At 41.7% G+C, this 27,627-nt stretch overlaps 3 protein-coding genes across 3 annotated transcripts in view; 1 reads left to right on the top strand and 2 right to left on the bottom strand.

Moving 5' to 3' along the window:
* Nucleotides 1-414: 414 nt before the first annotated feature.
* pes (pescadillo) lies at nucleotides 415-12,812 on the bottom strand. The gene is made up of 15 exons (XM_031570960.2): nucleotides 12,673-12,812; nucleotides 11,695-11,774; nucleotides 11,387-11,540; nucleotides 9,300-9,409; nucleotides 9,011-9,182; nucleotides 8,772-8,861; nucleotides 7,591-7,707; nucleotides 7,405-7,482; nucleotides 5,997-6,086; nucleotides 3,830-3,960; nucleotides 3,065-3,190; nucleotides 2,135-2,319; nucleotides 1,517-1,656; nucleotides 1,221-1,388; nucleotides 415-864 (listed from the first exon to the last, which is right to left on the bottom strand). Exons 1-15 carry the CDS (start codon nucleotides 12,694-12,696, stop codon nucleotides 781-783), a joined length of 1,749 nt encoding a protein of 582 aa, XP_031426820.1. The 5' UTR covers nucleotides 12,697-12,812; the 3' UTR covers nucleotides 415-780.
* Nucleotides 12,813-14,879: 2,067 nt separating this feature from the next.
* Nucleotides 14,880-20,550, top strand: p2rx2 (purinergic receptor P2X, ligand-gated ion channel, 2). Its single transcript, XM_012817855.2, has 12 exons — nucleotides 14,880-15,190; nucleotides 16,160-16,295; nucleotides 16,610-16,681; nucleotides 17,115-17,190; nucleotides 17,289-17,385; nucleotides 17,526-17,606; nucleotides 17,705-17,846; nucleotides 18,322-18,452; nucleotides 19,312-19,402; nucleotides 19,480-19,545; nucleotides 19,638-19,715; nucleotides 19,867-20,550. The coding sequence occupies exons 1-12, from the start codon at nucleotides 15,051-15,053 to the stop codon at nucleotides 19,963-19,965; spliced, it is 1,209 nt and encodes a 402-aa protein (XP_012673309.2). The 5' UTR covers nucleotides 14,880-15,050; the 3' UTR covers nucleotides 19,966-20,550.
* Nucleotides 20,551-22,337: 1,787 nt separating this feature from the next.
* Nucleotides 22,338-27,627, bottom strand: part of LOC116220970 (DNA polymerase epsilon catalytic subunit A-like) — a 24,723-nt gene continuing 19,433 nt past the window's right edge. The window contains exons 39-46 of the mRNA XM_031569893.2: nucleotides 27,468-27,600; nucleotides 26,718-26,931; nucleotides 25,957-26,088; nucleotides 25,180-25,373; nucleotides 24,097-24,297; nucleotides 23,250-23,375; nucleotides 22,833-22,922; nucleotides 22,338-22,698 (exon numbers count right to left, since the gene is read on the bottom strand). Of these exons, the coding sequence (XP_031425753.1) occupies nucleotides 22,588-22,698; nucleotides 22,833-22,922; nucleotides 23,250-23,375; nucleotides 24,097-24,297; nucleotides 25,180-25,373; nucleotides 25,957-26,088; nucleotides 26,718-26,931; nucleotides 27,468-27,600 (1,201 nt within the window). The 3' untranslated portion in view covers nucleotides 22,338-22,587. The remainder of the gene's footprint in view (nucleotides 22,699-22,832; nucleotides 22,923-23,249; nucleotides 23,376-24,096; nucleotides 24,298-25,179; nucleotides 25,374-25,956; nucleotides 26,089-26,717; nucleotides 26,932-27,467; nucleotides 27,601-27,627) is intronic.

The raw sequence follows: 27,627 nt of genomic DNA, 5'->3' as shown, positions 1-27,627 counted from the left end.
ACAGAAACATTTCAGTTTAAAGATTAGAGTGAGAGAGTGTTGGAATTGTGTGTGTTCAGATACCTGTAAGTATTTATAATGCTCATTTGTTGTTTAGTTTATGCTGTCATCAGTCTGTGTTTGTTAGACACCGCATTGATGTTGTAAATGCGTTTTATGATCGCGGGTGCATATTTAATTGATGTTAACATAATATTTGTTAGTTAATAAGTGACATGTTTAACAATAACCTGTGCTGTTTAGCAGTTGGAATGTGGTGGACTACACGAGTAATGTAGGAAGTAGTGTCACTTTAGTAATGTGTAATCATATGCACCACAGTGGCTTCTAAGCATTTCTGACCAGACAACATAGTCTCCATAACACCGTCAGTGAGGATCCCACTCAGAATCTAATTGCTGATTAAAGACAACATTGATCTTTATTGTATTTTATTGTACAAAACCCTCATTTTGGGATGAGGTCACGGTTGAAATAATGGTGCACAAACCAAACGTTGCCAAAAACAAAGAACGCTTACTACGTATACAGATCACCATCTTCAACATCGGAATAAAGGTCATAATATATATCGGAGGCCAAAGGTATGTCTTAGCTTCTGGCCGATATCCGGTCAGACTGACATGATGACAATGATTTGATATCATATATTGATTCTTCCAATCAATCAGTCACACAATGACAGATCAAAACCATTGTAACGTTACTTCCGAAAAATGGAAAGAATCCTGTTTTAAATACAAGTTAAAACCAGTCCTTGGTGATGGCGTCAGTGTGTTCTCACTGCTTCTTTGCCTTTTTCTTCTTCTTCTCTGTTTTGGAAGCGTCATCGTGAGACTTCCTCTTAGCAGTCAGTTTGTTTGCCTAGAGGGAAGCAATAATAATCAGGGATGTGATTGGCAAAGGACAAAAAAAGCATGAATATATACAAAGTGCAAAGCAGTGCCGCCACCAAGGTAGCATACGGACAAACCGCTCAAAGTGGGGAATATTTTTTTTATTTACGCACATTTTCAAGTTGTCAAATACGGGTGAAAAAAAAAAAAAAAACCCGCCATAGATAATGTTAGCCTATTCAAAAAATAGTAGATTTCTATATATAAAATATATTTTAAGTGGAAGACACCCATATTACACACGGTCCATCTGGTGCCTTTGGGCGTTTTGAAAAGGCGGCATCACATCAGTCGGTGATCTCTAGCTGCTGCTGCTGCACTCACCTCTCTGACTTTCCTCTTCTTGCCGAACATGATCTTGTCATAGAGGTACTTCTCCTTCTTCTTCATCATCATGATGGCCAGCCTCTTCTCCTCGGCCTTCTCCTCCAGGTCTGTGCGCTTCTTGTCCTCCCGCTTGACCGCACCTGGGGTCACCTTCACTGAGGGCATCTGGTGAGAACAGGCACGCGTTAACGCCTCCACTCCACTAGAGGGCGCAGATCAGCTCGCTAGGCAAGCAGTCTGAACATGAATGGTTGACCAGACGCCAAAGAACCAGCAGGGAGGTCATCTCTTACCTTGCCCTGGCCTCTCTGCTGTTCGATCTTCTTCAGGCTGCTCTCCTCTTCGGCCTCTTCCTCGTCCATCTCATCCTCTTCTTCATCCTCCTCATCATCATCATCGTCGTCATCTTCCTCATCCTCTAGTTCGTCTCCTTCTGAACGGTGCAATGAATTAAAGTATTAATGTGAATATATTTGTCAGCTCTGTGGACTCTGTGGCATACCGAGTCAGTCTAAGCTTTCAGTGGTCAATGCTTTCAGACTAATAATCACAGATCTACGGATTGGGTGGAGGAGGTGGTCAACGCTCTCAGACTAATAATCACAGATCTACGGATTGGGTGGAGGAGCTGGTCAACGCTCTGAGACTAATAATCACAGATCTACGGATTGGGTGGAGGAGGTGGTCAACGCTCTCAGACTAATAATCACAGATCTACGGATTGGGTGGAGGAGCTGGTCAACACTGTCAGACTAATAATCACAGATCTACAGATTGGATGGAGGAGGTGGTCAACGCTCTCAGACTAATAATCACAGATCTACAGATTGGATGGAGGAGGTGGTCAACGCTCTCAGATTAATAGTCACAGATCTACGGATTGGGTGGAGGAGGTGCGGGGTGGAGGTTACCTGGCTTCTCCCCACGCTGGAGAGCCATGAGCTTCAGCTTCTCTGGGGGGACGTAGTCGCCGTCCTTCTCCTCCACGAAGGGGGAGAGGTGAGGGGGCAGGTTGACCCCCAGGAAGTAGTCCTCCACGGGGAGTTTAATCTTGCCGTTGATGGAGTCGTACACCCACTGGGGCTGGATGTAGTACCTGCCAACGGAACACGGAACACGGAACACATCCAATTAACACTAAGAATACTAAAAGAACTCGCAAAACTCCTTTACAAGGAGTCACACTTGTGTTATATAAAAACGACAACACATCAGTGCATTTGTTCTACACACTGAAAAAAACATGCACACTAGACCCCCTTTATGACAGCATGAACTAGTGAATACGCCATGTACTTAAACATGCATGTTTGTGTGGGGGTGGATTCTACAGGAATAAAGGCTGTTCTGTCCCACTGACATGTAGAGAGGGGTTGGGGGGGGGGGGGGGGGGGGGGGTGCTCATCCCGCCCCTCCCCCTCTTCCCTCACGCACGCACCACCTCTCACAGGAAGCCTGCCCATAATAGAGTGCCATTGAGACCTGGGGGTCTCACAGAAGGCTTCTGTTGGCCTGATCACCCCTCGGAGCGGAACGGGGGAGAAAGCAAGACCCCCCCCCCCCCCACCCCCCACTCTCAAGAACAAGACAACTATTGGAACATCCGCACACAAAAGCAGTGGAAAACAGCACACTGAACAGAGACATTCTAACATTACTTCTTTGAAAGCCTGAAGGCAAGTGGGTTTTTTTGGGGGGGGGGGGGTTTGAGGGAAGGGCTTATGATTTGAGACATCACGCAACCATCACTGCAAGCAGCATTATAGCCATAGAACACTGGACTTCTTCCACACACACGTACAACGTAGCACTAGACGGGGACGAGATTAACCTTCACTCACCTGTTGATGTACTGCTTATCTATGTTAGGTCTGTCCACAATGTGGTGTGTTATGGTCTCGTCTGTGACGTCATATGTGTTGCCGATACAGAGGGACTTGTCCCATGACACCTGGCCACCAAAACACCTGTAGAGAGAGAGAGAGAGAGAGAGAGAGAGAGAGAGAGAGAGAGAGAGAGAGAGAGAGAGAGAGAGAGAGAGAGAGGGAGAGGGGGGGGGGCATTAGGAGCTATTTTAACAGATTAATCAATAATATGTGCAATCCTAATCATCTCACTGGGAAACAAACTCACGATGGTCAATACAACTAATATTATGGATGAACATTATGAGGTAAGAGAGAGGAACAAAGATAAGAAGAAAAAAAAGATAAGAAAGCACTTAACTATATTTGTTCTGTAAATATCCAAGCTCTGGAGCCAATAATAGCTCATGATGCAAGAGACACAGAGTAGCTTGCTGGGAGGAGCACTTCTACAAAGCATCTAACAAGGATCAGAACTACGGCATTTAAGTACATGGAGGTGAGTCTCTGAAGCCAAACTAATATATGCAATCTGACATGATTTCACCATCCTTAAACTTATGAAACGGAAATGATTCAGAACACCATATTTTATCTTCAGGGGTGTTCTTGACAGCAGTATTGGGTTTTCAGACTGTGTGAGGGAGATTTTTTTTATGATCTGAGGGAGGAAGGGGGGGCTCTCTAGCTGACACTGGAACACCCCCCAGTCGCCAGTTACCCCTTAGATACCCCACTCACCTGATGACAAACGCCAAGGACTCCCGGGGTACCTCCCTGTTGAGGTAGAACTTCAGCCCCTCAAAGAGGTTCCTCTGGGCGTCCTGCTCCCTCTGCTCCTTCTCCCGCGCCTCCACATCAGCCACGTCCTCCTGAGAACGGAGCAGCATGAGGATCAGAGCTCATCTCAACCGTCCAATCAGGATCAGAGCTCATCTTAAAACCATCCAATCAGGATCAGAGCTCATCTTAACCATCCAATAAGGTTCAAGCTCATCTTATCCATCCAATAAGGATGAAGCTCATCTTAACCATCCAATAAGGTTGAAGCTCATCTTATCCATCCAATAAGGATGAAGCTCATCTTACCCATCCAATAAGGTTGAAGCTCATCTTAACCATCCAATAAGGTTGAAGCTCATCTTAATCATCCAATAAGGATGAAGCTCATCTTAACCATCCAATAAGGGTGAAGCTCATCTTAACCATCCAATAAGGTTGAAGCTCATCTTAACCATCCAATAAGGGTGAAGCTCATCTTAAAACCATCCAATAAGGTTGAAGCTCATCTTAACCATCCAATAAGGGTGAAGCTCATCTTAACCATCCAATAAGGGTGAAGCTCATCTTAACCATCCCATAAGGTTGAAGCTCATCTTAACCATCCAATAAGGATGAAGCTCATCTTAACCATCCAATAAGGTTGAAGCTCATCTTAACCATCCAATAAGGGTGAAGCTCATCTTAACCATCCAATAAGGTTGAAGCTCATCTTAACCATCCAATAAGGTTAAAGCTCATATTAACCATCCAATGAGGATGAAGCTCATCTTAACCATCCAATAAGGTTGAAGCTCATCTTAAAACCATCCAATAAGGTTGAGAAACAGGATGACCTGAACAGAAAGCAAGAGAGGGAGCAGAGCCAGAGAGATGACGGTACGGCTCGCCACCTCGTTTCATCACTCTGTTTATTTCACACCTTTGTGCTGGAAACCATGACAACTTGCCCCCTTGTCCGACACATCTCTGGCAAGGTGTGAACCTGCTGGCACCGAGCTCGTTTGTTGCCTCCTTATATAGTTGAGGAGGTAGTACAATCACCTTCCACACTTTTAACTAGGAGAGCACATTTTCCTAGGTCTATACTTAACAGAACTTCAATTATATAATCCAGTTAGTGCCTGGTATAGATGCCTGTATATGGTACCAGTTCAAAATATTCTATGCACAATGCAAACAGGCTATAGAAATCACTAAATAACTAAATAGCTTGATTAATACTTGCTCTCCAACACATGCACCTGCTTGTAAATAACATAGCACATACGAACGCCCCACTTAATTAACCACACAGTATGGGTGGCTAGTCCCCTTCAGACGTACTCTTCTTCTAATGTATCTAATTTTAGATAGAGCCCCACCCTGTGGACCCTGCTGAGGTTAGACAGGGCCCTGCTAAGTACGGCTCAAGCCTCAACACTAGAGCCGCTGCGTGATGTCACATCAGGACCACAGTAGGAGGGAAAGTGAAGTTTAGGTCCAGACAATACGACCAATAATGCATGACCAATAATGCATGACCAATAATGTATGACCAATAATGCATGACCAATAAATAACGCAGGCTTATGCTTACTGCTGCCAACTGCTGACTAACATTACACAGAGGATTCCAGTTACCTAACTGAAATGCAACCTGGGACACAAATCAAATTCTAAAACTGTTATTGGAGTCATACCACCCTGAAATCCTGAATGACGTTTTTTTTGTGGACAGTGACTGCTGGGACATATTGGAAAGCAAGATAAGCATACATTTTTTTCTTTTAAAGTGTGCCTCAGTAATTAACATTAAAACACATCAAGATGACCATTTCAGGCCTTCACGGTCATCAAACCAAGCTTCTCTAAAACACCTAGCTTGGCTTGGATGTGTGTGACGTCATGGGAAAGCCTGACACCAGGTTTCATTTAGCTGGACAGGGGATGAAAGTCCATTTTAGTCTTTGCCAGTCTTATTTCAAACAAAGACTGTCAACTCATTATAAATATATGAGAATATGAGTTTTATTAATCATAATTTATTTGATAAATTGATCATTAATCATTTCTTTCAATGGTGCTATAATCCTGTGCACAAACAGTCCAACCCAAAAGCTTATCAATATGGGAATTCTTTTTTTACCCCTTCAGCAGGGAAGTGGTCGAGCTGGGTTTCTTCCTCCTCTGCCGTGTTGATGACTCGGGCCAAGCTGGCACTCAAGGCTGAGAGTTTCTGAAGAAAATCAAACCAAAAGGCAAATGTTTTACATTCAAAAGTCATGTTTAGACCGTAGGGGTGTGTACCTCTCCCTTATGAGATGATATGCTACGTATCTAGACACATACAAATCAAGGACGGTGCATTTTAAGATGGAAAGATTGCTACTAGCCATTTAAAAGTCGTATGAAGAAAAGTTCGGGGCATTTCAAGCAAAAATACTACACCCCCTCCCCGCAACCACACACACAAATAACTCATTCCCACTCAGAGTGAAAACCCTTTATTGAGCATTTATTAAGTGTTATGGTGATCCCTTGGTGACTATGTATCATAAACGATAACCTTGTACCACCCTACCCTTGAAGAAATGTTAAAGGGTTCGAGTGACAGGACGAGAGGAATCTATAATCGGCTGTGCGGGGGTTGGTCTGGAGGGGGGGGTTGGTCTGGAGGGGGGGGGTTGGTCTGGAGGGGGGGGGGTGTCATGGCTTACTAACTACTAACACACAATGTGAGAACTCCATGTGGCTAAGGAGTTTCTGCTACATGAACAATGAGAGTTATATAATATTAGTCTGAGCAGGGACGAATCAAACATCGCTATCCATTTATGTAATACTAATGTAACACATTTTTTTTTTATCTCTTTGACTGAAGACAGCATAGTGTGTCTGTTCCACTCAATTTTGCTACCAGTTACTTGTGGATGGGTTTAATTTGAGCATTGACAATTGTAGGATACGATCAGTGACATAATGCTACATGACTTTTAACGTCAGGTCTTTCACAGCAGCTTAGTTTATAGGCGACAAAAGTAGAATCAGCAGCAAAGCCCCAGTCAATCGATTCGTAACTTTAGAAGCAGGCTATCGACCGGCTCATAGTACATTTAGTTCAATCCAGGGGTCTGTGAACCGATGTTGTCACATCTTTAACGTTAAAACACGTTTCGATTCGTATCTGTGAATCATTACACTCCTACTAGAAAGGTTATCTTTGATTCATCTTCGTCCTCGCTCACCCATAAATCAATTCCATTGAAAAGTAAAAATGTTACAAGGGTGTGTATGTGTGGAGGCTCCAAAGATATTGTATCAATGGCACATTTGAATGAGACATCTTATAACGGGAGCAGTCTGATTAAACCTTGAACTATGAATTTGACTCACAACACATCTTTCACAATAAATAAGTTATCTTTATGTCCAATCAAGATGCCCTTCACATCATAGAAAATGTACCACATTATTAAGAGTATGTTAAAACCACCCAGTTCCCTCTGTACAGAGAAGTTTGAAACAAACAACAGTAGAGAAAGACTAACGCATACCTCCAAATAGCTTTCGGAGTCCATGGCATAGTCTTCTTCAAATTCTGCTTTCAGTCCCGCTTCAGATTGGTTATCCAGCTGTGAAAAGCAGAACAACTCAATCGATACCAGTCATCTACTGATTTGATATGACAATTATTAAGAAAAGTAGGTCCAGACAGAGAAACATCTTAAGTTGGAAAGTACCTTGGGAGGGTATGTAATGTTGAGCGTCTGGTAAAGACGGAAGTTGACGAATCCCATAAGGGTTGTGTAGAGTTCTGTGAAGGTGGCCATTACTCTGTAGTCCACATCGGTGGGATGCTGTCAGGGGATAAGTTACAGGAGCACACAAATCAATGGCCAGCAATAGCTAGATCATATAGTAGTAGTTAACGTTATACGTTATCACACTTATTAGTTATATCCGTTTTCCATATCAAAACCACAGTACGTCTGGAACAAGAGATACATGCTGAGGGCCCTTCAGCTTCTACTTCAAGCACTACTGCAGGTGTAACCTCCATTACAAAAAGCAGAATCCCGCACTGTGATCGAACCTCATTCACGGGAGACAAGAGACAAAACCCTGTGTGTTTTCGCATCAGATTCTGACATGTCTGTCAAGGTGACTGTTCCATCTCCACTGGCTTCCCTTCTACAGAGCTATGTGAAAAGAGCAGGCAGTGAAAGTGATGTTGACCTAGCGCTTCCCTGACCCCTGACCCTGGGCCTCCTGTTATCTGGTCCAGCTCAGGGGACCAGGCTCTGCTGAATCGTTTCTAACCACCACTTCAAACAATCTTCTCTAAACCATTTACCAGCGTGGAGTCAGAAACCTTCCTTTCCTTTCCAAAAGAGCAAAGCCCCCTTCTGTGGGACCAGCGAAGGCTCTGTTGACTCTCCTCAAAGTCAAGATCACACACTGACAAGAGTTATCTATTACCACAACAGAAGTACTCAAACATTAACAAGCCAGACATCTTTCTGTGTGCACAGACCCGGTGTAGTTGCACACAATGCAATCAATTAACTGCCCTCCCAGTAGGCCTGCTCTGTCCAACCACTCATAGCAACAAGGACTAGAATGTAAAAGCAAATCCTTCCTAATATGCAATATTGATAGGCTAATGCACTTTTAAGTTCCTCGCAGATTATGAAACATAAAAACTGCACTAAAGGAGAAATGAAACACTGGACAATAGGATCTACCATTTCCATACTTTTGATTGTCAGAATACCACCCCTTTGTACAGTTAAAATCCAAACATCCCCAAATCCCTAAAACCACTAACAACCGCACTTGTTAATCAGCCAACTATGCCCAACATGACCCTCACTGCTGATGGTAGCAACGGCACTGCTTGAGATAATGTCACCCCACTTACGTCATGGGCAAACTGATAGGGCACCAGCCAGGTGATCGTCTGTCCAAGAACATCTGCCTGGTAATAAATCCCCTTGATGGAGATGAAGACCTGATGGGAAACATTTATAAAGCAAAAGTTATTAAACACTAGAATCCTGAGGGGTGGCCTAGCGGTGGGCTCGTTTATTACATCATGGCCTTTCGTAGCCTAGCAGCCTCAAACAAGCAGAGTCATCTTCATAGGCGTTGGTGTCCTACCTTTCTCAGACACCGAGAAGTAATGATGTAGTTCATCCACTCCACCGTGAGGCGCCGGCACAGCTGAATGGTCTGGACGTGGCATTTCCCCGTACGGGCGAAGGTGGAGAAGAGGAAACACATAGAGAGGGCATCGTCTACGTCACGCACGGCGTCGATGAACGTGGGGTACCTGGGACAAGAAGCACAAAAGCACGTCACCATCTTGCTGCACTGAATCAAAATCTCATGACCCATATCTAATGTCTCCCTCTGCTGGAGGAAAAGTGACGGTGCACCCAGTTCTCACCTCTCCTTCACGATGTGGTCCAACTTGTAGCTCGGCTTGTTGTCCCTCAGTCTGGCAACCCCGGTCCATTCTGCTTTCCCGTACGCTTTACGGAGCTTCCGCACAAACACCTGCACGATACACAGACAACCCATCTGGTGTCATTCTACGGTACCCACAAAACATTCTCCCACTCTCCTGGCATTGACATGACAAATGGGCCCAGCACTTTCCCTTTTAATAGTAGAAGGCAGATGCACCGCGGGAGTTCATTACATTACTCATTCTGCTCTCAGGAACACAGAGGTTGAGCGGGTCAGAAAGTTAAAGGTGATACACTCCATCCAATCAATCGTAGGTGCTACAGCCTGAACACCAAGGCAAAGCAAGGCACACTGCCAATGGGTTCCTCCTCATCAGAGAAATTACTCAAGTCAAGGTCAGTGTTATTCAGTGATGCCAACTCGTACGAATTGATCCGTACTAATACGAAAATGTGGTGGAAATACGGCGATACGAATATGATGACTCATTCATACGAATTTGGGGTCCACTTGCAATATTATTCAATTAATAGAATATTTGCAGTAACTCGAGAAATAAGCAAAAATGTATCATAGTTTGGCCTCCTGCTTTCCAACATGAAGGCCGCCATTGTTGTTTACATTGACCGCCGTGATACGTTTGCGCTGATTGCTCGATATTAGAGCTGCAGCGACACGGAAACCAATAGGGAAGCTCGGTTCATTGTACCTTTATTTAAGTGCGGAATGTGTTTTAACATCTACAAAATTGCTGTATGAAGACTTGACTTGACGTTGATGGATAAAAGTTACCTTGTCGCATCTGCTCTTAGTTTACAAATGGCTGCCACCAACAGATTTGGGTTTCTGTGATGTTTTTTATCAACTACTGCTTAATATGCAACTCCAATGAAAGAATATTAAACTAATGATCAAGAATAAAACTTTTTTGACTCAAGCGATATATTTTTCTAACACAAATACGAATGGTTAACGCAAAATTTCCATCGAATCAAGGTATGTTTCTGTCAAAAGATTGCGCTAAATGAAAAGACTCAGTATGGCAAAAGGATGAAGTTGGAACAGATCGCATTTGTGGTCATCCCCATGGCAACAAACTGACAGGAGCACCGCAGCTGCCACTGTTCTAGGCTTCGTCGAGCAGTACTTTCCACGTGACGGTAGTCCTTCTAATCAAGCTCTCTTCTTACTTCGCTCAATTTAAAATTATTTTGGATTGCAAAATGATATTATCTTGCCAAGTTCTTTGTGCTGGAAGTTCATATGATTAGATTGTATCACTGAATGAGATTTATGTTAAATAGCAACTAATGCATATTGATATGATTTTATGTAATGTATCCCAGTGTTAGTCCTGCATTAGTACATAATAAAACTTGAGTTATACAGGCTGTGTTCATTTATTTCTAGATGACAAATCAACAAGACAACATTTGCTATATGGGGCATACAGAAGTTCTACAGCTGTATTGCTTAGTATAACTCTTTGAAAATGTCTTTCCTAGAATACGTCTTCTTTTGTTCAGCCATGATTGTATTTTATAAGGGTTGCATTTTGTATACAGAAACACTATGAGAAATACTTCCACCACAATATGAAAAGGTTGCCGAAAAACACTGACGCAGCCGAATTCACGTGATTAAGAAAAGAGACCCTCTCAAAAAGTGATCTTACAGACTACAAATAAGTCTATGTTTTGTAGACTGAATGCCACAATATTGTTTCTTTTACAAGTACATATCAAAATGTTACTTGTGGCGTCCACTAATGCAGTACAGATTTCACTTAAGGAAAAATACTAATTTACTGGGGAAAATACTAATTTTACCTTACCTTATACTCTCTGAACTATTCCATTGTGAAAGGATGAGGACCTAAACTTACTCTCTCTGAACTATTCCATTGTGAAAGGATGAGGACCTTACCTTATACTCTCTGAACTATTACATTGTGAAAGAATGAGAACCTAAACTTATACTCTCTGAACTATTACATTGTGAAAGGATGAGGACCTTACCTTATACTCTCTGAACTATAACATTGTGAAAGGATGAGGACCTTACCTTATACTCTCTGAATTTCCCGACGATGGGCTCGTGCAGCAGGAAGCGGATGTCTTTGAGAAGGTAGAAGGTCCGAGGGGCGGTGGAACCCTTGTTGACCTTCTTCTTGTGTTTTGGCTCATGAGGGTAGATTCCTTTCAAAATGCACAGACGTCTGCAGACAAGATACATACACACTTTTAGGCAACTAGACATTGAACTAGAAAGCAAGTCTTAAGTAGTCTTTTGTGCCTTCATCTGCAGCAAGGGCAGCATAAGGTTTTCCTATTGGTGGCAAAGTATAGTTTTCACAGGAATGGTTTCACTACCTGAAGTCGGCCAGGTGCAGCTGTAACTTCTTGCGGGCTTTGTTTCGGGTGATGTAATTCGTGGCCGACCCACTCTCGTACTGCAGAAGACAACATCATTTTGCTCAGTCGTGCAATAAAGAAATCACAGACCAAACACGACAGAAAAAATACATATATACATATATATACACATACAGTATCAAATATCAAGAAATAACCTTATTTAAAAATGTTCAAGAGCTTCAAACTTGGAGGCCAATACACATAAATCACACTACTTGTTGAGCCAACTATAAAATGTAAGCGATAAGTCTTACTTGTACTCATTACAATAAATAAGCTAAACTGACTTATTTTGGACATTGCGGCACATGACGTGATAGCCGAGGGTCTTCCATCAGAGTCTGCTCACGTGAATACCATAGGCATATAAACGTTTAAATGTCTATGATGGAAACATGTTTGACCAATAATAAGCACCATATGCACGTGGTTGATAAACCATTTGCGTACCATGGGCTTTACTTACTGCTAAGTTAGCTACTGTATTTAAGTTACATAAGTATGTGGCCACGATGACATTATGACTTAGGGGTAATTTATACAAAGTTAACGCTGTATAGCATGTTATGTATGAGTAAGTAGTGGCTAATGGCTGTCCTAAGGTAGGAAATAGCGACAGCTAGCTTGAAACAAGATAGGAAAAGCTAACCAGCTAAACTGCGCAGTAAAAAGTCTAAATGCAAACTAGACTTGATTCGACTTGTCAACCACTAAAATAAGTCCCACTTAAGGGGAGCGTTAAGTTTAATGTATATAATATTGAAGCTATTCTGGCAGCATGTAAAAAGACTGTTTTTATCTAACTGTGCTAGCATGATACCTGTATCATACACTAGTTCCATTAGCTGGTCGTCTAGTACACGATAGCTTCTAAATTCTGATTTCCTATAAATTGCTTTTATTTTCTTTACTTTATATTGGATGATCCATTACCTTTTTCTTTTGCAACCCACCCATTGTCGAATATCAAAATAGGGGATTCCGAAAAGTATTAAAATCCACAAACAGGCAAACGTCCCCGTCAACCTGCGTGCTCAAAAGTTAGCAGCACACGTGTGTGTTGTGTTACGTAGTAAGGACCTCAATTTTCAGCGCGGTGGCCGCATATGTGCCTGAATATTTTGTTGAACGATTGTAAGTTGTTTTGATGTCATTAACATTTCCCTTGCATTGCAGCACACATAGCATTTAAAGTTAAATGTACTCTCTCACGCATCTGAATGTAACGGTCTGTGAGTGCACGAGTGGCTGTCCTTGTGCGAACGAGCATGCAGGAGTGCCATACAATATAGTAATAGCATAGAATTTCGAAATCCGTAGACGAGCTGTGGTAATAATATACATATATAGGTCTATGGTGGTAATAGTATGCAAGTATCAGAACTTCCATGTTGTGTAGCCTACTGCCCAGTCACGTGAACAAACCATTCCAGGATCATTTATCTCAGTGTGTTTAGCAGAGAGAAAGCCTCACCGGTGTTTACATGGGACTATTGCTTTTCATAACTGTATGGATAAATTGTCAGGTTTTTGGACTTTCTTGGAGTACGGAAAACTCTGGGACTTTGGGACTGAACTGTGAGCCAACAAGAGACAAGAAGAACACTGGTTTTTTTGTGTCAAAGATTCAACACCACCTGAATTAGTAGGCCAAAGATGGGACATCATAGGATATTACTTCATCATTTCTTTATCACTCTATCAATTCTTCCTTTATTTCTTAAGGGCGCACCCAATTACTATTTGTTAGATACCATATTAATTAATATTGTGTGTGTGTGTGTGTGTGTGTGTGTGTGCAGCGGTATGCAGCTACTACGTACCTGCATTCACAAATAAACATCCGTGAATACATTTGTGAATCCGTGACTGTGACTGCACATCCAATTCTACTACCGTAAAACAAACAATTTAAGCCTTTCTATAGTTTATTGTTAAATCAATGCAGTTACCGCCCAAAAAAATTGCGGCATCTTGGCTAAAGCACTCACACCACTCTATAACGTTATATGTCAAACTATTTGTTTCTACAACTATATTGTACAACTAAATATATTCACAATTCTTCATTCATAATATTACAATGAAAATATTCAAAATACTGTAATGCAAAGTGTAGAAAAAAAATACAGTATCAGCGGCGAAATCTCATGTCTTAATTTGGAAGTGAATGGGTATTGTAGAAACTAATAAGATATATAAATTAAGTTTTATTGTAGCATAACAATGTAATTATTTTGAAAGAGAAAATCTTATCAAGACAGTGTTATTTTCTCTTGTCCATTTTTTTAAATTTTTTTATATTTAGTTACTTTTGGGTGGGGGGTGGGCATTCTGATAACCTTGACTTTATTGTGTATGTTATTATTTGTTATGTCTATGTAATATTGACCTTGACTACACCAATTATGCAACAATGTATATTGTGCTGTATAATTATCTGAAAATCCCAATAAAAAAAAAATAAATAAAAAAAAGACAGTGTTATTTTCAACTCTGTTACATTAGCTACTGTGTCGTCAGATATTGACTTTTCTTAAGAGACAGACTTTCTTAAGAGAAGAGACGTCTCAGCGCACAAATTCAATCACTCAATCACAATAGCATATCTACATCGTAATGTGAATCTACAGCATAGACTATTATTTTCTATAGGTCTATAGTTTTCTCTGCCCCTTCACAACCATTTAGGTACACTCTTCAATCTGAATAGCAAACTACCTTCAAATACTGTTTCTGGTTATCTAATCAGGTATGATTTGCTGAAGCATGAAATAAAATAAACTCGTATTGTATCTTCTTTTATTCCCAGGGAGCAAACAAAGTCTACTAATGAAAATGTTCATATGTACTGGAAGTCACTTTGCATAAAGACGTCTGCTAAATGAATAAATAGCGTAAATAGATCTTGCTTTCTGTCGTCCCTGAGCCAGTACTTAAAAACTTTGTACCATGCACATGCGCAGTGAACGCGCACAAGTCCGTGCGGGCGCAACATTTTGTTCAGCTGATGACGACATTTGCGTCTTGCGTACCGAGCGCACACCGTGCCCATATCGTGTCCGCGGGTGTATGGCGCATCAGTGAGCAACTTCTTATTTGTCATGAATGTCTGTCCGTGATTAATCCATCCTTGTGGCATTGCTTCTTAGTTACCTTTACTTTTTTATCAGAGGGGCTAGGACGTAGGCTAACGACAGGAGGGAAGAGAGTATTGACAGATGAAGAAATGATATGTATAAAATAAGACCTCTGTTTTTTTCGTGAACAAGAGAGCACATATTCTAAGGAAGACTGAGAGAAAAGTGAAAATGGGTTTCAAGGACATTGTGAAGGAATATTTTCTTGGTTTCTGGGACTATGAGACCCCTAAGGTAATGGTGGTAAGAAATAGAAAACTTGGAGTTATATACAGAGGAGTCCAGTTTCTAGTTATCACATACTTCATTTGGTAAGTTTCAATTATAAACCACATGCTTTAAATTATGTTGATGCAAATGTAACCTTCTTTAAGGTACTTGTAATGTTCTAACAGATTTGTCCATTATGAATAAATGCCTCCATGTTGGCTGTTGTATGCACTAGTACTATTTTTGTAAGCATCAACATGAGGAATGCATGAGAAACGTTTCTGCATTTCATGCAACTTTTATCATTAATAAACAAATCAGGTCATTTTAGGTGTGTAGGCTACTTTGCAGTGGGGGAAACTGTAATTCCAGTACACAAGAGAAGCTGTGAGATGTGCTCTTTTTTCATAATCTTCCCTATCTCTTCTCTCTATATGAACCATTTCCAGCTCAGTGTGCAAATGATGTGCCCTTTTGACCACTTTGCTTATTTAATGGTGAAATAAATAATATGTTGCAATTGATTCACCTAGGCATGTGTTGAATAAGCAACACTGGGGACAGTTTGTGAATGGAAACCTGGAATCACAATGTGTATTCAAAAACTGATTAGAAGCAGATTTTGAGCAGAACATTATCTTTCTAGTGAACAAAATGACCTTGCATGTTTAATATGGAATGTTTTATAGACTAATTGAGCTGTCAGGCGGCTGAGTGGCCATCATGTTTCTCATCATAACAGCCATCAATGTGTAGTTTTACCCAAATGGACCCATTTTGTATGTTCCATTTCCTAATTATGTCAAAGGCACACACACACACACAAAACAAGTGCAGGAAATGTATCATAGGTTTATCATAATAAAGGCATTTGTAAAAGAATCACCCAAAATATACATACCTGAACATATGTGTGTGTGTATATATATATATACTCAAAATGTTGGCCAACATTATATATATATAAAAAAAAAACATATGTTTGGCCAACATTTTGAGTGCAGAAGCTAAAGGGGAGGCATGGATGCTATGAAACTGCCTGTGCAATGCTTGGTTTGATATCCCCACAGGTATGTGTTCATCAGTCAGAAGGCATATCAGGACACTGAAACCAGACCTGAGAGCTCAGTGTACACTATGATGAGAGGAGTGGCCCTACAGGGGGACAATGTGTTGGACATGGTGGAATACGTCCATCCCTCCGAGGTACGGAACATGTCTCTGAAGGGCCATCTACAGGTCCTCTGAACATCCTCCTAAACATCTGTCGGTCCTTTAAGACTTCAGACATACATTGTATGGAGTTGCATTACATACAGAGGTGTATTACACACAGTCATGATTGAAATGGCTTTGATGAATATGCCCTGGTTGCTATGGTTATTTGGACAAGCTCATGAAAGTCAAGGCTAATGTTATTATTATAAATTCGCTTATTCCACCCACTATGGAAATGCATTTTGTTTGTATTGAGCACATGGTGTAGGATTATTATTATTATAAGGTTTATTTTTTTGCAGGGTGGAGATGTTATTAGCACTATCCTGAGGCGTGAGGTTACTCATGATCAGAAGCAAGGCACATGTGCAGAAGTAAGGAAGCATTTGATGCATTATGACTCATCTACGCACCATTCAGGACCTGTCATACAGAAGAAATATATGTTTTATTCTATTCTATTATATTATAGAAATATATGTTTTATTTTTATTGAATGTTTTATGGTCCAGAAACATCTAATGAAATGCAGAAGATGGGTAGGGATTTTGAAAACATGAGGTTTTCATGTTTTCAGTACTACCTTAAGTTATACAACAATCTAGTACAGAAAATTATGCTATACTAAACCAATGTATTTTTTGCAGCTATAAACACCATATCAAAGTTACTGTCTTGCCCATTCTAAATTTAACATCATACATCATTGTCAAGGACAGTAAGGCTGCTATTGAAGGATTGTACACATATTCACATACTTCGAACTAGCGAAGCACTTCTTAAATGCCATTTTATACTATCTAACAGGATTACCGTGTTGCCAAGGCCAACTGTACAAAAGATTCAGACTGTATTCCTGGGGAAATAGACCTTGATGGTAATGGTAGGTGAAAGCTTGCTAACCGCTAGATAAAAGTGGCATGTAAAACTCTGCTGAGTTCTATGTTGACTGAGGTGTGTTTCTGACCTGTGTTTCTGAAGGACAGCGAACAGGACGTTGTGTGCCATACTACAACTACACCTTCAAGACATGTGAAATCCAGTCGTGGTGTCCTATTGAAGCCTTTGCTGCTGTTAGGTGTTTAGAACGTACTTTCTTTTGTGTTGCACTGCAAGTCAGTCAGTCAGCTGGCCATGCTCCATGCAGTGGACTCATGACACTCATTCCACTCATAGCGCTTTTCCTGATGTTCTGAATTGTGTTTCTCATTTCAACAGAGAACTACCATTGGCAGAAGCTGTCAACTTTTCTGTATATATCAAAAATACAATACACTTTCCGAAATTCAAAGTGCTAAGGTTAGTTCCCTATTTCCATTTTTGAGGTGGCCGATGAACCAAAAATTTACAAAATGAAACAATAAACAAATAATATTTATTTTCACTTCCCTGATTAGAGGAAACACCAGGCCCAGAAGAAAAGTCAAATATATCCCCCGATGCCATTACAATGAAGAGACTCACCCTTACTGTCCTGTTTTCCGGCTGGGCTACATCGCAGAGCATGCCAGGGAAAAATTCAGTGAGCTATGCAGAACCGTAAGTCTTTATTAGTCTTAAGTGGTTGTCTGTGCCAAGGACACATTACACATTACTGTACAATACATAACATATAATATAATACAAACGGGTCTAAGTTGTTATGGACTGGACAGGTTTCTTTATGATTGCACACATTACTGTTACTCCCACACTTGATTTGTCTTTAGGTTAGTTTAGATTTATAAGGTTAGTATAGGTTATTATATGTGCATTATATGTTTAGCATATTGTATTGTATATTTATTTTGTATATTTAGTAGGTTCATTATATGTGTATCATATGTGTAATTTATGTTCAGAGTACTTATATGTAATGTTATATTATGTTGTTATGTTAGGTTGCTGTGCGGTGTCTTGTCTTAAGAATTTCAGTGCCCAGTCTGACTCTGTGTTGTTCTGTGCATCTGACAATAAAAGACTTGAAACTTGAACCTTGAAACATTACCAGAGCTCAACTCTTTTGCGCTTCCAGGGAGGAGTAATAGGAGTCTTCATTAACTGGAAGTGCAACTTTGATGCGGACCCTTTAGCGTGTGTGCCCACTTATGCATTCAGGAGGCTGGACGTACGCAAGAACCTGCCTTACTCAGGGTATAATTACAGGTGGGTTTTTACCAAGTCTCTTAAGCTTGCTTACAGAGTGATTGCTGTTTCTGCTCCCACCTACTTAAATGCTCTTGTAAGGGCAAATGTTACCCCCAGGATGCTGCGCTCGTCTCATGAGCGTCGTTTAGCACTGCCGTCTGTGCAAGTACGGGAATCTAGCCTATTCTCATTCGTAGTTGGTGGAACAAGCTGCCTAGCACTACCAGAGCAGGGGCGGCCCTCTCTACCTCTAGCCACAACTCTTCAGAGAGCACCTCCTTTCCTAACTCCCTTCCTCTACCTCTCCTTATCCTTCCTCTAATGCTATCTCCTCTAACTAGTACTTAACTCGCACTTTCAGTAGTTACATTCCTGCACTTTTTTGAATTTCTTATTAAAGTCGCAGTAGTATTTATTTATTGTTACACTAGGTCTCTATTGCTCGTAGGTTGATTGTATGTCGCTTTGGATAAAAGCGTCTGCTGAATGACTAAATGTAAATGTTACGAACAGAGTCTCTGCCACTGCCATGTTGTCCTCTACTGGACGCATGCTGAGTCGCAGTAGTATTTATTTATTGTTACACTAGGTCTCTATTGCTCGTAGGTTGATTGTATGTCGCTTTGGATAAAAGCGTCTGCTGAATGACTAAATGTAAATGTTACCAACAGAGTCTCTGCCACTGCCATGTTGTCCTCTACTGGACGCATGTCGAACGCTGGAGCACAAGGTCCAAGTTCAGAAGGAAAAATAATGGATCATGATTAGTCACACACTCGGTCTCATCACCGTAGATATTTTATCACTTGGAAATGCTAACTTTTCATGCGTTAGCTGCATGGATGCACACTGTCTGAGATGTAAAAATGCTCCTTAGATTTGCCAAGTATTACAGCAGGAACGGTGAGGAGTACAGAACACTTATCAAGGCCTTTGGAATCAGACTGGATATCATCGTCCATGGGCATGTGAGTAGTATCAGATCAAACTGATATTTTATTCCTCACAGTAAGAAAACAACAGTTAACTCTGACGCTCTCTATAGGCTGGGAAATTCAACATCGTCCCAACCATCATCAATGCAGTAACGGCTATGACATCAGTTGGAATTGTAAGTGTCACATGATTTCCAGTTCATACAGAAATCGAGCATCCTGTGAAGAGTCTAATAACCTAAGAGAACATTCATACTTTTTTTTTCAGTGCTCCATCATCTGTGATTGGATCATGCTGACCTTCATTGACAAGAACGAGATTTACAGCGACAAGAAATTTGACAGCGTAAAGATAAAAATGCAGAATCACTGAGAGATTATGTTGAAAGATGCAAACATACTTTTACCTCTCTCTGATGTGCTACTTTGTAATGTATGATTACAGTGAAATTCAGATTTCCGAGTGAAGTTTTTTTCTCTCTCTCTTTTTCTTCCAGTCCTCTGACGAGCCCGTGGAACACATCGTCGTCACAGACCTCACCCTCACGAGCTACGGCTCCATACACTCAGACCTCTCAGATGGTGTGCCGCTGTGACGGATGGCGTACTCTCCCACCCCTTGGCTAGCGGTACAGCATGCCACTCAGCTGCAGACCTGTACAGTGACTGTGCTGGTGGCCTACTCAGCAGACCTTTAAAACCACACATGGTCACAGTGCCTGAGATCCTCTGGACAAGTCTGTAACCATGACCTCAACCAGAAGCCTTCAAGAGACAAAAACATTACGGCAGAGCACATACCAAACTTGAACTACAATAAATAGCTTCCAGCGGTTCCCAAACTTTTCATGGCAGGGCCCCCTTTTGACAACGAACAAAAATGATCACCTGCAATTTAACTTTTAATAAAATAAAGAGAAGCCCATCAGCGGTTGCATAGCTTTTCTTAAACATTGTTTCTACATTTGAACAGATACATATTTCAATATCAAACATTTTTAACTTCTGACTGGGTGATCAATCCATAACATTTTCTTCTTAGGCTATCCCTTCTAACATATAGGCTAATTGGTAGTCCCTGGCCATATTATATATAAATACGAAGTAGGCTATAAACTCATCACTTGTAGTTATCGGCTACTATGCTGTAAGAGCACCTGTAATTGGTTGTGTAGGTTTCTTCTGGGCAGCCCGCCCCACACTTTGGGAACCACTGCTTCAGTCAAATTCATCTTAACTTCATTAGTCTTCACTGTACTTGAAATTTTGAAAACAAATCTCTTATTTGTTTAAAAAAAAAAGAATGAATCAACACATCATTTAACCAGTATTACTGTTTGCCAGGGTGTACTCTCTATAATAATGCAGTAACAGGTAGAATAAAATCACAATCACAACATATCGGAACATTGCAGAGTATGCATTCTGTCCTGTTCGGAGAAGTCCAGACTCTAGAGTTTTTAAAAGCTTGATGATTTGTTTGTTCTCTGGTTGATCTGTGTAGTGTAATCACGTATGCTGAGCACATGAAGAGTTAAAAGTAGGACTGTGGCAATTAAAAGTCTCATCATTTCCAAGAACCATTTTCATTTCTAACGCCAGCTGATGTAGCTTTGCTGGAAGACAGAAGCGAGGCTTCCCAGGGGGGAAGTGGTTCATGTAACAAATACAATACTGTCATTACTCTCCCCACAAAATGGTTTTCATAATAAGATTGCGGTGAGGAGTGCCTCCCAAGGCGCCTTCCACTCAGACTCTGGTTTCCTCTCTAACACGAGGGATGGACCACTTCAGACAGGAACCCAAAACCAAGTGTTTCTAAAATGAATGGATTTTTCTTTTCTGTGATTGGGAAAATAACCTTCCACGTGTCAGTTAGATAAGAGTAATGGTTTGGGGCTGAAGAACACAGAGCTGTAAACTGACGTGAGCAGCTAAGTACACTCGGACCAATCCTCCACTGGCTACCAGGAACAACTCATGAACGCTGTTGTCGGAACAGTACAAAAAAAAAAAAAAAAAAAAAATCCTTTTCAGGACTGGCAGCCCGGCTTTCCAGAGCACTTGATGTAAAGCAATCGAATCAACCCATGGACATCCAAGTAATTACATTTTAATATGGGGCCAGGAAAAGACCCATCAGCCGACAGGACAGGACTCTGATGAGTCAGAGGATGGGATCGTGTTGTGGGTGGGACAATGAGGTTAGAGCAAGGAGAGGAGAGGAGATGGGTCCAGTTGTGGGACAATGAGGTTAGAGAGGAGAGGAGAGGAGATGAGATGAGTCCAGTTGTGGGACAATAAGGTTAGAGAGAGGAGAGGAGATAAGTCCAGTTGTGGGACAATAAGGTTAGAGCAAGGATAGGAGATGAGAGGAGAGGAGTCCAGTTGTGGGACAATAAGGTTAGAGCGAGGAGAGGAGAGGAGTCCAGTTGTGGGACAATGAGGTTAGAGAGAGGAGAGGAGAGGAGATGGGCTCAGGTTGGGGTTGCCCTTCACAAAGCACACTCACAGATAATGAACCTATGCTTCATTACATGTTCCATTACCAGTGACTGGTGCTTTTAGGATCCAGTGATGTAACAAGCTGGTGCGGGTCTAACATGGACTGCTGGGGAGGGATCATGTCAGCGATCATGTCACACTGCTGTTCTTCAGAGGGGAAAAACAGTGTGTCGCTCCAAACAGACTGCAAGGCGATGAACAGACTGTGAGCAGAGGCCAAACGAGAACACAGATGACCTTATAAAAGCTGTCAGCTGTTCAGGAAATTACTTAGAAACATTAGAGAACAATTACCCACCAGTGAAACCACATTTGTCTTTTTATGGGGCCTCTCACCAGGGGATCAATAGACTACTATGGTTGCGCAGACAGGACAGGACAGGACAGGCAAGAACAGATCGTCATTCTACATGCTCAAAAATTATATGAAAAAAATATTTATTGACAAAAAAGACATTACAACCACACACCTTCAAGAAAAATCCATTATTCATTTCAGAGACCTTATTTATAAAACTATCTTCATTCAGCAATGTTTTATCTCCGAATGCTAACCAATGCCTCACTTCGTCATGCATTCCATATCATTTCTCCATGTCGTACTATTTACAGGCTGTGCACATTAACAATAATAATGTCTGCAAAACTAGACACTGATGGTGACAGAAGCCGGTCGGGCACAAATCAGCTTCTATTCATTGGGGTTTAGCCACTCAGGCCAGCTGAGGAGTCATGAGGAGCAGCCAGTCGATGGTCTCCTGCAGGAACCCCATCTTGTAATGGGCCGCGATATTCCGGAACACTCCGATCTGCTCGGAGAAGCTCTAGACAGGGAGGAAGCAGAGGAATCAATGAGACATCCAGACTTGCAGGAGATCTTGGTGATAACGCAGTTGAAATTCAATCAGAAGGCGGCGTAAGTGTAAGTGTTAGATGTTAGATGCGATAAGCCACAGACCTTGATGGAGAACGTGAGGCTGAAATCGCCAGCGCAACGGCAGTACAGAGGCATGTTGGCCTCCTTCACCCCTTTGCATTTAGTGCACGCCTGACGAGAGACAGAGGTGGGTCGACAGGGTCATCATTATAATAATAATGGATTTTATTTATTTAGCACACTTTAAAATACAAAGAAGTCTCAATGTGCTTGACAGGGTTAAACAATCAATTACAGTAATAAGAAAAGTAATAAAAAACGCTCAAGTCAGAACAAAAATATATTTGTAATATAAAATTAAAATAAATAATAAATTAAATTAAATTAAAAGAATTGATAAAATCATAATGAATAGAAGAATAAGTACATCAAACAGAACAATTAGAAGAAAACAAGGTGTGTGTAGGACATATCAGGCAACGTGTGTGTGTGTCTCACCAGGTCCTGTAGGGTGTAGCTCATCAGCTTCTTCTGAAGGGCGGCCACCAGCGCCATCTCTATGGAGTCCGTGTCGTACTGGGCCTGGCAGTTGGAGCAGAACCACTGGGGCAGAACCGTGCCGTCCTGCAGAAAAGAAAAATACACCAACAATTAAAATATGCAGTTACACAATATGATGATGAAGAAGCACCCAAACAAGTACCACAAGAGAACAGAACATGTACACGATATACACAATTAAGGATTGGTTGGATGGCCGTTTCAGTTTTCCTCTGAGTTTCTTTGAGAGTCTTTGGAGTCTGGTTGTTTCAGCCCATCGTTTGTATACCACAGGCATACATTGCTTTTTTTTTAGTATGATGAAACATAAAAGGCCTCAAATACAACTTCCTGTTCCATGAAAATCTATAAATATATATTATGTATAAAATCTGATATAAATGGTCCCAATTTCAGCATCACAGCCCTTTACACAAGGTGGTGTTATAAATTCTTAATGCTCTTTTTACGTCACTCACCCCACAGCTCACAGACTCTCACAGTTCTCAAATTGTATGGCTGTTATAATATAATATAATATTTTACAGCTTTCAGCAATATTTGCATGTAGTCTTTGAGGTTTTTGTCAGTGACTGTGAGCTTTAAACTAGCCATAAAGACATTTTTGTTTTAAAGACTGAATCACATTTGCTTCCGAGTAGGCATGAACCAGCCCACCCTGCCCCTTTCAGTTGTTCATCCTGGCAGTGCGTTTTCTGTGCCTCTACTTTGTAAAGAAAAAAAATACAACATAAAAATAACTCTTGGACCGAAGCAAAGGGTAGGACACACGTGTTCCACTGACCTGTGCCATGGACGGGTCCTTGCAGAGGTCAAGGTCGCGGCAGAAGTTACAGTGGTGGCAGATGACCTCCGGCAGGACATACGATTGGCACGGGTCACGGAACTGGGCGTCCTCCGAGAACTCGCCCACATCCACCAGCCGCAGCAGGTCTCGCTTCAGCTTGTTCACCTGGTTCACGATGTTTGCATCCAACGACAGCACCTGAAGGGGAGGATACACTTCAGTATAACCCAGAGAACCGCACCCACAGAGAAACACTGCTTTATTCATAGATCTTTTACCTGGGCACAAGCAATAAACACTTACTCTTTGTACATAAAAAAATATATCTTCGCTGCTCTTCCAAATTTACTTAAGCCCCCTGAAGCACGAATTTGCAACTTTAGAACTATCCTAACTAGTAGTCGACCGATATGGGTTTTTCAGTGGCCGATGCTGATGCCTACTGTAGGACAATGGCCGATATGTAATGCTGATATCAATGTTTTTTGTTTTTTTTGCATCTGATAAAATATAACAACAATGATAACAAATGAGACACAAATTTGCTGAACCTACATTGTTATTGTCTGCATTGTCTCTGTTTGTTTAATTAGATCTGCACTCTGTCTGCAGCGCCCTGCATCAACTCATGTAACTACTCAACTATATCAACTATTCTTGTATTTTCTGTTAAACACAGTATGTGTGCACATGTGGTTTGAAGACAGATGGGCGATGAAGGTAGTATTGTAGAATGTAGTACTAAATGTCTTGTATATGGTGGCTAAACGTTGCCAAAATTACGTCTAGCAGATAAAAAAAATGGCATAGTTAATACGTTTTAACAACCTTTAAGACGAAAGGCCAAAACAGCACAATTAGAACATTTTTATCGACCGTTATAAGACAAAAGGCTGATATAACTTTGAATTTTTATAACTCTATCACGTGAAGATTAATCGGTCACCACTAATCCTATAACAACTATTATTGTGAAGGGCTTTATCTCTGGAGAGGTACATCCTAAGGAGAATGCATGTATATAATATGAGGTAGAACTGTATGAAAAGGGTTTCTAGTGCCAGGAGGTCAGAGGTTCACCTGACAGACGTATTTGATGAACTCCAGGGCGGGGTTGTGGAGGGGCAGGTGGGAGCCGGGCAGCACAGGGAACATCTCCGAGGGCAGGGTCATGTTCCGTGTGCCCATCACCTTCTTCTGGATCTTCTGCGTGATGGTGAAGAAGTTCTGGGTCAGCTCGCCAGAGATGTACTCCTGAGAGAAGCTGATCATGCCTGGGGGGGGCAGCAAGAGGAACTACAGGTTCACTTTACAGCTGATCATGCCTGGGGGGGGCGGGGGGGAGGGGCAGCAAGAGGAACTACAGGTTCACTTTACAGCTGATCATGCCTGAGGGGGGGTCAGCAAGAGGAACTACAGGTTCACTTTACAGCTGATCATGCCTGGGGGGGGCGGGGGGTCAGCAAGAAGAACTACAGGTTCACTTTACATCAGCTATACAGTTACAAAATTCAAATTACAATGTTCACTAAAAATGACGTGAAAAGAAAACAGATTTTGAATATTTTTCCTGTGTCCGGATGAACTGTTCAAATGAATGTTTATATATGAAGGGACTATATGTAAAGCCCTGTTGGCTCAGTGCTTTGTAATATGTTTGCACATTATATGGCTTTTGTATCCCTTTGAAAATGAGCAGAGTAGCATTAAAAGTATTTATACCCCCCCCCCCCCCCCCCCACACACACAAACACACTTTCTTCTGTGAAGCGCATTGTGTTGCCTCTTGGTCTGAAATGTGTCGTAAAAATAAAGTTTGATTTGATTTGATTTGATTTGTGAAGGATCCTGTCTCACCAGGGAGGGAGCTGCCGTCTCCTGCTGCCTGCTGGGAAGCCTGACTTCCGCCCCGCCTCTTAATGGGAGTGGCCCCGGGAGCGTTCCGCCGTAGCTCCTCCCTCATGCTGTGATAGACAGCTGCAATATAAGCTGCAGAGGACAAATCATCACATAACAGACCAGTGTACCAGATGACATCCAAATAGTTTAGCTGATATCAGTGAAGGAGAAAACAAACCAACAGAAAAAAATAACAAGCTGAGCAAACACTGAAAAGGCAACTGAATCTTTTTAAATGTTCACTTCGCAAAATAAGAAACTTCACATACATCACATTTTCGGTGTGTTCAAAGCACACTAAATTCTCCACACATTCCAAAATTCAGTAACGAACAGCAGATATTTTGGTTTGGTTTAGATCCATTCCCATGTTGGGTCCAAGAGCGGGAGAGATGCTGTCTAAACAGCAGGGTCATAACATGCTTAGAGTGGAGTTGAAACAAACAGCAGGATCATAACATGCTTAGAGTGGAGTTGAAACAAACAGCAGGATCATAACATGCTTAGAGTAGAGTTGAAACAATAAGGAGGATTATAACATCCTTAGAGTAGAGTTGAAACAATAAGGAGGATAATAACATGCTTAGAGTGGAGTTGAAACAAACAGCAGGGTCATAACATGCTTAGAGTAGAGTTGAAACAATAAGGAGGATTATAACATGCTTAGAGTAGAGTTACAGCAGGGTCATAACATGCTTAGAGTAGAGTTGAAACATTACCGGAGATGATCATGAGGAAGTACTTCTGACAGGAGGCCGTTTGGGGAAGATACTGCATGACGTTCCAGCTGCTCTCAATCAGGTCCTCAACATTGTCTTCACCATCACCCCCCTCCCCCTCTCGCCCAGCCACTTCGTCTTCGTCATCTTCGTCCTCACTGCCCTCCTCTTCAGACCCATCGCCCTTTTCCTTTTTCTTCTTGCCGGTGCCGTTCTGCACACAAATCAGCTCATTCAGGCACAAACCAGTTCATTCTGCACACAAACCATCTCATTCAGGCACAAACCAGCTCATTCACACACAAACCAGCTCATTCACACACAAACCAGTTCATTCTGCACACAAACCAGCTCATTCAGGCACAAACCAGCTCATTCACACACAAACCAGCTCATTCACACACAAACCAGCTCATTCTGCACACAAACCAGCTCATTCACACACAAACCAGTTTATTCTGCACACAAACCAGCTCATTCTGCACACAAACCAGTTCATTCACACACAAACCAGTTCATTCAGGCACAAACCAGTTCATTCAGGCACAAACCAGCTCATTCACACACAAACCAGCTCATTCACACACAAACCAGCTCCATACCTGTTTGTAAGGTAGTTGCTACGACACCATCAGTGAAGTTGACTTTAACGGACTACACAGGGCTATGTTTGCTAATGTAGGTGGGGCTGGGTTATTACAGTTGACCTCGTAGGAGCAGCAGTGTAGTATTATGAACATGAACATCTACCTCTCCGCAGAGGACGCTCGAGGGCAGCTTTCCCTTCACTCCTCCGTGATTGGCTGGATCCATCCACAGCAGGAACTCCCAGCAGCGCGAGAAGGTGAGCGAGAGAGAGTGGAAGATCTCCCGTGAGTGGATGCTAAAGCAATGTTTCAGAGAAGGGGTC

This window comes from Clupea harengus, chromosome 7, assembly GCF_900700415.2.
Source record: "Clupea harengus chromosome 7, Ch_v2.0.2, whole genome shotgun sequence".
Taxonomy (NCBI): Eukaryota; Metazoa; Chordata; class Actinopteri; order Clupeiformes; family Clupeidae; genus Clupea; species Clupea harengus.
The sequence above is the reverse complement of the archived record's forward strand: the minus strand, read 5'-3'. Positions and strand labels throughout refer to the sequence as shown.